This window comes from Notothenia coriiceps, unplaced genomic scaffold (assembly GCF_000735185.1).
Source record: "Notothenia coriiceps isolate Sejong01 unplaced genomic scaffold, NC01 NC01_scaffold00016857, whole genome shotgun sequence".
NCBI lineage: Eukaryota > Metazoa > Chordata > Actinopteri > Perciformes > Nototheniidae > Notothenia > Notothenia coriiceps.
Genome location: NW_011349558.1, coordinates 181,919 through 195,343, shown reverse-complemented (window position 1 = coordinate 195,343; position 13,425 = coordinate 181,919). Strand labels below are relative to the sequence as shown.

General features: G+C 40.1%; 2 protein-coding genes across 2 annotated transcripts in view; one reads left to right on the top strand and one right to left on the bottom strand.

Annotated features, from left to right (window-relative positions):
- The window catches only part of pcgf1 (polycomb group ring finger 1), a 191,901-nt gene that overhangs the window by 3,617 nt on the left and 174,859 nt on the right, over positions 1–13,425 (bottom strand). The gene's annotated exons all lie outside the window — the stretch shown is intronic.
- On the top strand, positions 5,680–8,090 carry nanos1 (nanos homolog 1). Its single transcript, XM_010776300.1, has one exon. It carries the CDS (start codon positions 5,818–5,820, stop codon positions 6,526–6,528), a length of 711 nt encoding a protein of 236 aa, XP_010774602.1. The 5' UTR covers positions 5,680–5,817; the 3' UTR covers positions 6,529–8,090.

Genomic DNA, 13,425 nt, shown 5'->3' with positions numbered 1-13,425 from the left:
GATACGTAAAATTTAAAGGGCTTCAGTTAACTTTTGAACTTTGGCAGTTTAATAAATGGAGATAGTAAATTGAAATCATTGTGATTGCCACTGTAATTTAATATTCCAAATAACCTTGAGATTTCTCTCGTTAGGTGTGTAGAGAGGCCTGGCTTCAGGACTTGTGACCGACCTGCCTACCAAAGGAGGAGTGGAAGCAAGCGCACAACCCTGGCTTTGGGAAGAAGCACCTGCCATGTATGATGACATGATTGTACCTCAAGCTGCTATCCCCAAGACAAGCCCAAGCGACACAATTGCAACTTAATCCTCATCTACAGTTAACCCTGTTTATTGTCTTGTCCTGTGGGTCGAATTAGTTTGTTCACTGGAATTGTGATTTGTTCAAGCCGGTGAATAAAATATTGTACTTACTTTATCCATTACATTCGTGCTTTTTCTGATGTGGAAGAACAGGAGGCTTTATTTCCCTCTGGTAGAGTTAAGTTGAAAATACAAAAGCCTTTGGCATGGCTCACTTGTCGTTGAGGCTCTTATATTTTTACTGCATTTTAAACCATGTCCAAGGAATCTGATACCACAGCAACTTATTGGGAGTTCGTCTAAAACGGTTCCTTGGCTTTAGATTCAAAAATCAAAGGCAGACATCTGAAGCTTGGGTCACTTATTCATAATGCCACTCAGTGTTTCACTTAACCATTGACTCTGAACTTGGAAACCTTTTCAGGTGAAGCCCCAAGCTGAAGGAAACTAGTTTCAAAAGCTGAAGATGGAAACTTAACAAAAAATATAGTCTCTGCTCAAAACTAGAACAAATGTGGTGTTACATTTTTGAAAAAATGACTGACAAATGGGGTATCAGAGACAAGGGGGTGGGCTCATGACTGCCTACATTTTGGGTTGAACAATTCCTTAAAGATTACTACACCTGAGATCACATGCCCCACAAACCTAGATATTTAACATTACCGTATATGCACAATGAAAGGCATTCCATTTTTGGTATTAAAAAGTTGGGAAATTAATTTCTCTCCTGGGGAAACATTTACAAATTTGTTCAGGGGGACATTTCAGTACTGATTCAGACATTGTGTTCGTGGTTGATGCAAATCATGTAGCCTCATTTGCTTTTGCCTCTATGTGCATGTCGACGGATACAAGGTCAGGTTGTGGGGTGTGTAAATACAAAACTGTCAAGGCTTTAGAGCCCAACACGGACAGCTAGTGTTTCCCGAGACTTAATGACATACAAACAGTCCTCCTGTTACCTTGAGACAAATGAAAGCCAAATGACATTTGTTTGTTCTACATCTCTGAGCTTGATAAACAGACACCTCATATTGACTGACATGCTTTCTTAGTTTCAATTCTTTCATGCTACTGGAGTTGCATTCAGTGTAATCACCAGTTATCTACAGTGGCACACGTAACGGTACAATGGCATCCTCCGAGTTCCTTTGCAATTACAAAGAGCCCATTTTCTTTCTGTTCATCTGGGGAACAAAAGAAAACTGAGCACTTAGATATGTGGTTCAGGGGACACAACAATAATAAAAATGCATAAACACAAGCTGCTGTGCTCGGCTGCTGATATGGAAATGTTTCCCATTAACTGCACTTCCCATTCAGCATCTCCAGGGAGAACAAAGGATAATCAAACCTTATGCAGCGCTGTTAACTTGAAGCCTGCAAACCTTAAGCTGTCGCGTGTCCAAGCAGAGGCCCACTGTGAAAACAAATATTGAACATCATTTGGTTGCTCAATAATACGCGATCAAGCACCCACCCTCGAGCAATCTTTTTCACGTGGAATCAAATTTGCGCTCTTGATTAAATTTCCTGCATGTTTTCTCATTTGCATAATCACAAACAGAGCTCCAATGGATGTGAACGAAAACACATGGTAATCTTTGGGACTCAAAAAGAACGAGCCGTCTTTCTGCCGTGATCGGGGAAAGAAAGTAGGTATGGATAATGCGTGTTGGAAAATGCACGTGAGCCATTTTCACACTGAGTGATTCTGCATTCATCTTCATTAGAGCAATCGATACGGCAAAATTGATATTTCGGCGATCTCTGCAAACCCATTATGTATTGTTTCGTGATCAATATGTCGCTCTGTAAACATGTAGGAGGGGGTGGATGTAATATGAAAAGAGTATTATGATCCTTTGGTGGGGCAGGGGTCTGGATTATGAGCTTAAATAGATATGGAGGGAATATCCACTTCAGTAATATCTTTGAGAAAGGCATTGTAATGATTTATCCATGGCAGCAGTGTATGCAGAAACCTGTGTGTGTTTTGTGTAAACCTTCCCAATGTTTTCACCTCTCCAAGGCCACTGCTGAAATGTGCCTCATGAAATACGCAACAGATTGAAGGCAGCCACAAACACATGCTGGTATTTCACAGATAAATGTGTTCTCCAATTCTGCCTAAGAGGTAACAGACACAATGTCTTATGGTAATTATTCAAAACCTGCATTTAAATTATTCCTATCAGTTTGAGCAGATACAGAGGGTTGGAAGAAAAAGGCATCGGATTTCTTCATGTATTTTACACCATCATCAATCTTTCATTTATCTTGTCAAATATGGAGTGAGTTTCACCCCAAGTGCATCACATTGTGTTCTGTTTTCCACAAAACAAGGCCAGGATCATAGCGCGGATGTATCTATGATTGTAATCATAATGTATGAAGCAGATTAGCTCGACGGGATGGTATAAATCACACATTATCATATCGCTAACTTCAGCAAAAGGCATGCCTGAGCTGATTTGCATTGCATAATACATCTTGCACACAAACATTGTAAATGGTAGTCTCACATTGCTAATGAGCCCACGCTGGAAATTTGATGTGGTGATTAAAAACAAAGTGACTTCCTCAGCCAGCCACCACTTTTCCTGATGATCCGTGTTTTTCTCACTGTAAAAAAAACAAACACTTACACAACAATCACTTAGTCTGTGTGATTCCACAAATCGATTTACAGGCCAGAGCTCCCCCGCTGATGTTATGCATCATTCCCCTGCTAATCTCACTTCCTTGTCCAATATACTCAAAAACCTCGAGGCGGCCGCAGAATTAGCTTTAGTTAATGGATGAGTATTAATCCCTCTTAGTCACAACAAAATTAAGAAATAATATGGCCATGAATATTTCAGTTGCTCTGCAGCAACACAGGAATCTGCTCGCACAATCTGCCCTGGCTTGCAAAAAAAGAATTGGCGATTACATGTACATTATTAATACCTCATCATCAAATTCATATTTTGCACCAGCTCTGGAGTGGAAATCCAATGAGCAGCCAATACTATTTCAAACTAACTTGCTGAACCTACAGAATGGCCTCTGAAACTCATCGGACCGGGCTTCTGTTCTGCCTTTATCACTCTGTCTCCTAAAGGTAGCACATTCTTATTAGATCCCTTAAAAATAGATGTGAAGCTTTTCAAGTCAGTGAGTTCTTGCAGCCTCCCCCTGGAAGTTTTAATTAGAACACCAGTCAGTCGTGTTATCATTGTTTCAAGAGGGCCGCTTCCACATTCCTGGGCTGCCCACTTCATCACAGGATCAGAGGAGAGAGAGCGCACTGTTTACTGCCTCATATTCCCCCCCGAGAACCACAATCTGGATCACTTCTATCACTGAAGGAGAGTCTATGTGCTGCAAGTTGATTGACAGAATACTTGTGGGGATATATTGCAAATGTAAAGACTAAGAGATTCTCTTTTTGATGTAAACAAAGCGGCAGTTTTACAGATGTATAGAAACAGACATGATGAGGTCTGCTGCTCTTTATAAAAACACACCATATCAAACATATCGGAGATACTGTGAATGTGATGATGTTTCAGATTGATTACATCACAACTCACTCGCTTCAATTGAGGCTACATCTAAAGGCAACATGTTCCACTTTGTCTAAGTAACCTTCAGTACAATGTTTTTCTTTATATCACTCGCAACCCCAACAGATGTGTCTTTTTACAGGAAAAGCTAACATCAAGATGTGGCTTTTAGAGATTGAAACAACTTAAATGTTTTCTTGGGTAGGAACCTGTCTCTTAAAGATCACTTTATTGTATAGCTTTTCTTACAATAGTGAAGAAATATTAGAATAGACTAAGAATGTGATAATTCCATATCATGTGTGATGACATAACGTTATAGTAAGTGTTGTTTCTTTATTATATCATTTAATTAAAAGCTTGTAAGTTGACATGATAGCAAGAACAAATATAAAACCATCAAATGTATTTGTTAAGCAAAATGCTCATTTTAGATTAATTTATATCAAATCACTGGATTATGATTATTTTTGCATTATGCTTATCACAGTTGTCTAAGGTGCTACTGGTCCCAAACAAAAGAATAATGGCCTCATAACACTAAAAGTAAGACACATATTGTTTTGCAATGTGGGTGAACTGACCCTTTAACAACACTTTATGGACAAATGTATGCTGGTGTTTTTTATGTAGTCCCACATTTTTACACATGCATTATTAGATATACTAGAACCCAGACATGTATTGTATGTTAGTTGGATTATGAGTCCTTGTTCTGTGCAGTTGCTGTGAACTCCTCTGTAAATGACCAGTGTTGCTTCAGTGAATTCACAATATACTGTAATGACGTCTGACTGTTATGAGGACATCATGGCTGACTTCATCTTCCAGCCTTCACTACTGTAGGTTTTGTTTGCCACTCTCATTCAGGAGGAAAGAAGGAAGGGAGGGGTCTTTGGTGTTTATGGACTGACCTGTAACTGCACTCTGCTGCCCCCTATCGAAGAGCAGCTCAGCATGTTGTGTTCAGGACTGATATGTTGTTTTTTTCTGGATTTTATGAGGTTTTTAATGCCAGGACTCACAGCTTGTCACAGCTAAACTGGAGTTTAATACACCGCGAGACATCATAAAGGGTTATTTCCTTCTATTAAGTTTACAATTCTGGATGTAAACAGACATTTGATTACAAAAAGGTTATAAACATATACAATGCAATGTCTTTTTTTCTTTCTTTGTGATTTTATTCAAGAAACCTGCCTTTTTATTTACTACCAATCAAATCCGATTTGGTCATTTATTTAAGAAATAATCAGAGTATTTGTTCCAGCTGTGGAAAATGTAAACATGAGGATCTGGTTAAAAGCCTTGCCTCATATAGGTTACATTTGAACATAATAGGATGCATGAGAACAGATTGTTCCTCCCTGGATAGAGAGGAGGGCTGCTTCATGGAACAAAGGGCCTCTGCTGCTGACACACAAGGGGTTAAGGTGTGTGAACGCCCGGGTTGGTGCTGATGGTTTTCAGGCACGATGATTAACGATATTGATCCACGAAACACGCAGAATTGTAATGTTTTAACACCGAGGGGGGAACAAAGAGCCGAGCCGTCCTCATCTAATTGATCGGTACTCGCGCTGAAATAATGTAATTAGTCTTTGTGCGCGTAATTATTTCTCTGCGCCCAAATCATTAACTATTAACAACTTTTTTTCAACAAGAAAATGCCCGAATATCTGGAATGATGATTGATGCAGAGAGAGCGCCTGCCTGCACGAAAACAAGTCTTTCTAAATGTGGCTTCTGAAGAAAGGGAGCTTGCTTTCAACCTGATCACAAACTTGGTTTTGAAGGCAGAGCGCCCCGCCCTCTTGGTCCTTATAACCAGAAAGCCTGTTCGCAGGACGTTCAAACATAACAGGAACACTGGAGACCGCATCGCTGTGCACGAACCATTCCTGGAGACCAACTCTGGCTACAAAGACTTTAACGGATTACTCTGGTTGTTTATCTTCATATGACCGCGAGCAAACGACCTGAAGTGACCATGGATTTTCTCAATCACAACTATTTGAACGCGCGCAACCCCTACGACTACACTTTTAATTTTTGGAACGACTATCTCGGGCTCACCACGTTGGTGACGAAGAATAACAAACTCAGCATGCCTCAGAATCCCAACTCCATCACAGAGTCCCTGAAAGCCACGCTGGGTTTGGATGACTCCCCGGCGTGTCCGTGCGTAATCTCGGGAGGAGTTGGAGAAAACGGGCACCTGGACTGCTGCTGCCCGTCTGGAAGCCCCCCTCCGACCTCCATCCTGGACCTGAAGGAGCGTTTCTCCATACTGAGCCCCTTCCACAGCCAGCTCGGGGTGCAGCTGCCGGAGAGAGAGGTGGGTTTCGGTGGGAGCTTCGCCGGGTTCGACCTGTTCGGCATGGAGAGGAAGATGCGTAAACCCGCCTCCAGGAGCAAGCAAGAGCCCAAAATCTGCGTCTTCTGCCGAAATAACGGAGCGCCAGAGGAGGTGTACGGCTCCCACGTCCTGAAGACCCCGGATGGGAGGGTGGTGTGCCCGATTCTGAGGGCTTACACCTGCCCCCTGTGCAGTGCCAACGGGGACAATGCCCACACGATAAAATACTGTCCGCTGTCTAAAGACCAGCCATCCCAGCGACCATTAAAGGGAGGGAGGGCTGTGGGGGGTAAGAGGATGAAAATATTCTGAGCAGATATGGCTACAAAGTTAAAATGAATTGCACTGAACAATTTCCAGATGACTGTTTTGATTTCGGCTCTAGCCTTTATCCCAGTTTCATAAACATATTGATTTCCTCTAAGATCTCTTATATTTTTATAGTTATCTTTTATCCACATAGAATAATGTTATGCTTTATACATTGGATTTATTTTTCTTGCTAGTTCATAGTCATTTGAGCGTGTGTGCATATAAATACATACCAATAATCACAACGTGTGAATACATTTAAAGAGTATTTTGGTCATGTAGGGAAACACAGTGACATTGGCAAAGGGGATGAATGTCATATTTCTTACCAAGTATTTTTGTACAGTGAGCTAAGCTCGCTGCGATTTTCTTTCTCGTCTTAGAAAACCAAAGTTATGTTTGCCATTAAAGAAGCTCAAGAATGTGTCATTCATGAGTGCATTTGTGCGTCTGAGTGGAGGAGGAACTCTTTGATCCGGTCTGCCTGCCTCAAAAACTCCACCACATATTTTCCAACTTGCTCCCAAAAGTTGATATTCGAGGCAGGAAGAAAAAAAAAAGAGACAATGTGGCCTCTGTTTAAGGCTCATGTTCTCTAGGGAACATTATAATCAATTGTTGCCAAGCCAAACCTCTTTTCCAATCCGATGTTATGAGAATGTTATCTGACTTCACAAGCAGTCAGAAATGAGATTTATTACATTTCTTTATGTTTACATTCCCAAATAAGGGCGACACACTGGATTTCCTTTCTCCGTCAGCTCTCTCTTTCTCTCTGGTGATCTTCTTTCTTTTTGTTTTGATTTGCCCAGACAATGTACCCACCACAGAGAGTCCCATGTACCTTACACTCTGAGCATAGGGGGAACAAGAGCAAATGAATGTTCAATAACATGTGATCCCATTATTTCTTTTCCTGAAGAATCCAAAAAAGATGCAAAAATGTTGTGAATGTATGATTGAAAGTGTCACTTGCAGGACTGCACATTTATGACAGTTTTGTTAACCAAAGGAATACAATTGCATTGAAGAAATAAGAGAGATTTGCTGTATTGTATATAAAGTGATGTTTATTCAGTATTTTAACATTACAAGTGACTTCAGAGGGCGCTACCTCAACAGGATTTTGTACTTACATGTCAAATGTCAACAGCAGTTTATTGATATAGTGCTGCCATTTATAATAAGGGTTTTGATAGTATTTTTGATCTTTGTATAACATAATTGTATTTTCATTTCGTTGCATTTAACATTATGGAAGTGAATTTCCAAGAAGCTATAAGCATTGCTCGCCAAAAGGTGATTGTCTGTACATAATGATTATACCCATACTTTTTAAAGTTTAGTTGTTCAATGTGACATTCTTGAGAGTGTGCAAGGTATTGAAAAAGGCTGACAAAATGTGCCACTTTTAACAGAGGTTTTTTGGATTAAATGAATAATAGAAAAAAAAGAAACACTGTTGAACTTTGTTATTTATATTTTACCACAATTTCCTGTATGCTGCTGTGCAGAATAACAACATATGAATCCACTAGAGAAATAAAAACCTATCAAATATTTGGATGTGGTCATGTTTGCTCAACATCTGACTGAGAGGGTGTATACACTTTTCCTAAGTTATGTAAGAGTGTAGAATTACTGGTTTATTGACTGTCTAAGCATTCTTTTCTACTGTTTGAATTTAAGCAGGAAAGTCAACTAAAAACACATTTACAGGAATAGCCCAGCCTTTCCCTAATAGGCCTTTGACTGACTGCCTCACTGACTTAATAAAACAGAGAAAGTGTTGAGCCCTCATGTATGCAACAAGACATTTCCCAGAGAAAAACTCCCCTCTAACCTTTTCTTTTGGACGAACTGATCCACTGCTCTGGTATCTCAAAGATTTGTCTCTGAAGGACAAACACAGAGCCACGGTTGTTCGCGGTTGTTTAGGGAGGTCTGCCCACACAAGAATGTCTTGGCTTATGCCTCGCCATTCAAACGGATCATGTTTGCACTGAAGTGGATTGAATAGCTGGCCCTTCTCCGCCTGCCATCTGTGGAATGGCTGCTGCTGCTGCAGACATATTAAGGGGCTCCAAAAACAGGCAGGAAGCTTCTTGTTTTCCTGGAAGGAGCTGTACACAGTCGTGCAGCTGTGACTGCTTTTTTGGTTTCCTACAAATGTCAAATCAATGAGGAAACAATAAATAGAGGAGAACCACGGTGTGTTTGTGAATGGCTGCCTGTCTGCGGCCTGTTCACCACCAACACAACCTCAGACGCCCCTAATTGCTGCTGACGCTGAGCATACAGGGCAAAAACACATCAAGAGCACTGTACATACATTAGCCCCAGGCATTCAGCTGGTGTCATCCACACCTTTGCCCCCCCACCCCTCCTCTGGCTTCATGCATCTCTCCAGCTGAGTCTGCTCCATTAAAAATGGATGACTACTAAGTGCAACAGGGATTTATCTCAGTGAGAACAGTGGTGAAAAAGCCTGGAGGGTTAGCATTTCAAATACAGTCAGCTAACAGGTCTTAGTCCCTGTACGCCGCGGCCTCCATTAGCCACTCAGCAGACTGGGTCCATAATCTACTTAGCTCACCATTTATGAGATATGTATCTTTCATGATCATATAATATGTTTAAGATGGTCGGTTTTTATGCTGTATACAATTTGTGTGCACAACAGATCTTCCTGCAGAGCTATAGGGGACGAAGCAGGTTTGTTTTAAGCTTTGCCATGTACTGAACTTCCATGTATTTGAATATGTATACTCTTATATAAATATTAGCAATGAAAATGTTTTAATTAATGGGGAGAATTATGCATAAGGTGTTGACTCAGAGTTATCTCCAAGAATGAGCAGCAGGATCCCCTCTGACAGGTGATTAGGATTCAGCTAATGCTCCGCAGCATTGGTTAGTCTTTGCTGTTAATGTGATTTAGAAGATTCATTAATTCACATTGCCCTTCTTACACTGGATGTTTCCTGTTTAAAGCGATGTAGTCACTATGCACTAGATTAGTGGTGCCCAACATGTTGTACAGATGTACCAGTATAGACCCATTAGGCACTGCTTCATGAAACCAGTCTGATAGATGGCGTGACTTCATGGCACCGCCCAGTAATATTTCACTTTCACTGCAGAGAAAACACAGCAGCTGATCTGAGTCATCTTGGCTTTGTCTAGATTTAGGTTTGCTTTGTGTTCTCTTTGTTGTTGTTATTGTTAAATGTGCATTTGTATAATGATTTGTCAATCATTAGGAGTACAATTAAATGGATGTTTCAACCATGTACCTATACAATTAGCTTGTTAAATGGCTCAATGCAGACTTTAAGCTCTTGGTTGATGTAACTGAATACATATATAAATAAATTAAATATAATACATACATTAAAGTAATATCAACACCATAGCCATATTTAATCCGATGTGTCTGATGCTTTCCTCTTAAAGAAAGATATTTGGATACTAAATCAAAATGTATATATTGGTTGTAATGCAGCTTAACCATCAAATATTTCTCCGTGGTAAAGGGCCCTCTTGGGAATAACTGCAGTATATAATAAGAGGATTTTGATTAGTCTGAAACTTCTTCTCTTGACCTTTTAATTTCACATTTCTCATGTAAAAGGTCACAGTAATATAGGTTTTTGTTGTATGCTTTCCTATAGTACACTGTAACGATCCTTAAAGGACAAAATGTATCTGTGCCATTTCAAAAGCATTCCTCTTTCTTTATCGAGCCCCTAAAGCAATGTTTAAGGCAAATTATAAGCATTATAAATAAGGATAATACATCTATTGCTTACATAAACTACCTGCAATCATGATATAAAACCTTCTTCATAGTTATAGTAATCATAGATGCTGTTGGCTGAAGACATGTCTTTTTTAGATTATCCATGAATACAGAAAAACTAGTTTAGACGCAAATTATTGTTGTCTATGTGCTGTATTTGTTGTAATAAAGCAGACTTATTTAAACCGTATGTGTCTGCAGGACAAAGCTAACCCTGAAATATCTTTTCTAAAAGACCCAACAGTACATTAGCATAGCATCCTTCTCTTTCATTGACCCGCATGTCGTGTTGAAGGCTGATAATAAGCCACAGATCTGCAGAATTCATGTATGGGTCCCGTCCTTTCCCAGAATACACATGTAATGAGGATGCTCCTGTCGCCTAGCAACTCCTGGAGATAAAATTGGACAGCAGCTGGGCATGAAAGTCATTCGAGAGAGCGAGGTAAAAGAGGATATCATCTCTGGCCTATACATTAAATGGCTTATTGGTGCTGGTTTGATTTTAAAATGGGAAGGACAAAAAAATTGCGGAAAAAAAGGGTTTGGGGCATAATAGACATCCTTTCAGCACCTTACTGCTCCCTGTGGTGACACAATTAATTACAAAAACATTCATACCTGCTCTGTGACACTTCATAAATGCAGTGTTATTAGAATCCAGCGATGTGGAAGGGATCATAATGACGAGTGTGGTGTTATTGAACTCTCTGTCAACAGCGCTGACCATATCTCAGCGCCGCGATAACAACTGTGTCCCTCCGAGGGCAGATTACAGCTTTGATGCTGTAATTGAAATTTCACAACGGATTTATTTGAAACCAAAACCCGTTGCCGTTTAAGTGAGGCGGACAGGTTATTAAGTTTCCTTCACAGCATGATCAGCTTATTTCTCAGGGGCTGTTTCACTGGTGCAGATGTACTGTCAGTAGAAATAATCCTCCAGGTGTACCCAGAGAAGGCAATGTCAAGTAATCTCAACATTTATTCAGCGTGTGTGTTCTTAAAAAGGTGTTCGGCATTTGAAGCAAATACTCGTCTGTTTGGCTTCAGTCATCGCTCTGGGTAGTCTCAGTTTATCCTTTTTTATTGGCATGTAATTATATAAGTCAATGAAATAAAACAAAACAGCAGGAGACTTGTGTTCTGCTTTTATCTGTGCCGTACATTTTCAAACATAGTCTTAGAATCAGGAAGATTTTAATTTCCTCCGAAAATTGTTTCCCAGAAAATAATCTCTAATTATAAATCCAGATTAAATTAACTAATATTATACTGATATAAAAGATGCTTCTTTCCTTCACTCTATCAGAGAATCATAATCAGAATACGTTTTGCCGGAAGGGGAAATTGGGTTTTGTGACATTTGCCCCATTTCAGAATAAAATAAAAATAATAATATTTATTAAAATATAAGAAGTTTAATTGGAAATGTGCAATAAAAAGATAAAATAAAAATAAAGTTACTATATTTATATAAACATAACATTTGTAAGTGAAAATGTGTCATAAAAGAGAAATGTTCTGTATGCAACCATTGCCTTTCAGCTCGCTCCAGTGTTAGTTCAGCTCCATCACTAATCCCTCTATCAGCAGAGATAATCAGGGCTGCTGAATGTAACAGAAATACACAAACAAACATGTCAATAAACTACCCCACTGAAAACAAGACTATCTTATTGGAGACCAAAAATCACTTATTTAAGAAGTATTGTTTTTGATTACGGCCTTGAAGAATATATTATGCTGTTTTATGTTTTTGTGAGATTTATGATTAATGATTTTGGACCGAAGAAGAGACACATTATTTCTTAATCCTGGCCAATAAGAGCTCATTGTAGGTTTTGGAAAGTTGCAATTACAGTAACTCCAAATTCCTATATCCTAAAAAAGGTGTGAAAAAGGGGGAAGGGGTTTTATACTGCTTAGTGATCTGACAAGGATATCATTTAACCCATCCTAGTACCAGGAGTCTAGTACTAGGAGCAGTGGGCAGCTATTGTACAGCGCCCGGGGAGCAATGGGAGTGAGGGGGGAAGGGGGATGTCCGGTGCCTTGCTCAAGGGCACCACGGCAGGGCAGGAGGTGAACTGGGACCTCTCCAAGTAGCAGTCCACACTCCATATTTTAGGTCTGGTCGGGGACTTGAACCGGCGACCCTACAGCTCCCAGTCCAAGCTCCACTGAGGAACCACGCGGAAAGTGCATTCACACTATGTTTCCATGTAATTGACCAGTTTTTTGATAGTAACTGAAACAAAGACCACATCGATTGTAGTATTACTAAGTGAGCGCCGGTTTATGGCTATGACTCCAGGTATTTGCATGGTTGTGTTAGGGGTGCGGCAGAGATCGATCGTGGCTCTCTGCTTCACAAAAGCAGCTCATTGGCCAGAAGCCTTGGTAGAAATTGTTCAGCAGGTCAAAGCGCGACAGGCCAACCCCCTGAAACTTTTCGGCATCTCCTAGACAGGAAAGGAATGGGAAAGATAAATCTTTTGTTGGGCGGAAAGTCCCGTAGTTCTGGTTGGCCCCTGCTTTACCCTAAAAAGGGACGTGACTAAATGATGTGGCATTATTATGTTGGGTTATTATTAGAATAGAGAAGTAAGATTTGAGTAAAAGGATTTGTCTTTCCCACTGTGTTTAAATGTAGTTGTTTTGTCTGAAGTTAAATGACAGAAGAAAGAATGCGCTGAATAAAGAAAGAATATTCACCATAAATAAACATTCATGTCGTATTTTGAAGCTACAAAAGTTAAGGTAAAATGAAGAAGATTTACAGCCAAAAATGTAAGTACTCATGAATAGGTGCACAGGAATATGCACACAAGCCCACCCATTAGCCGTTTGTTCTTTGACATTTACACATCAATACTTGGATCTACCAGCATGCCTACTAATGATAAACATAGCATCTGTGCTCTGGCTCAGGTCCGTCTCACCTCTCTCAGTTCTTTCTGCCCTGCATTTCCCATATTCCCAAGACACACGCGTGCCACATCCAGGCGGCGGGTCTTCACACCACATCGCGCCATGTTTTCCATACCGCTTCAACAGGAAAAAAGAAAATGAATGTAGCAATGTGTAATCCT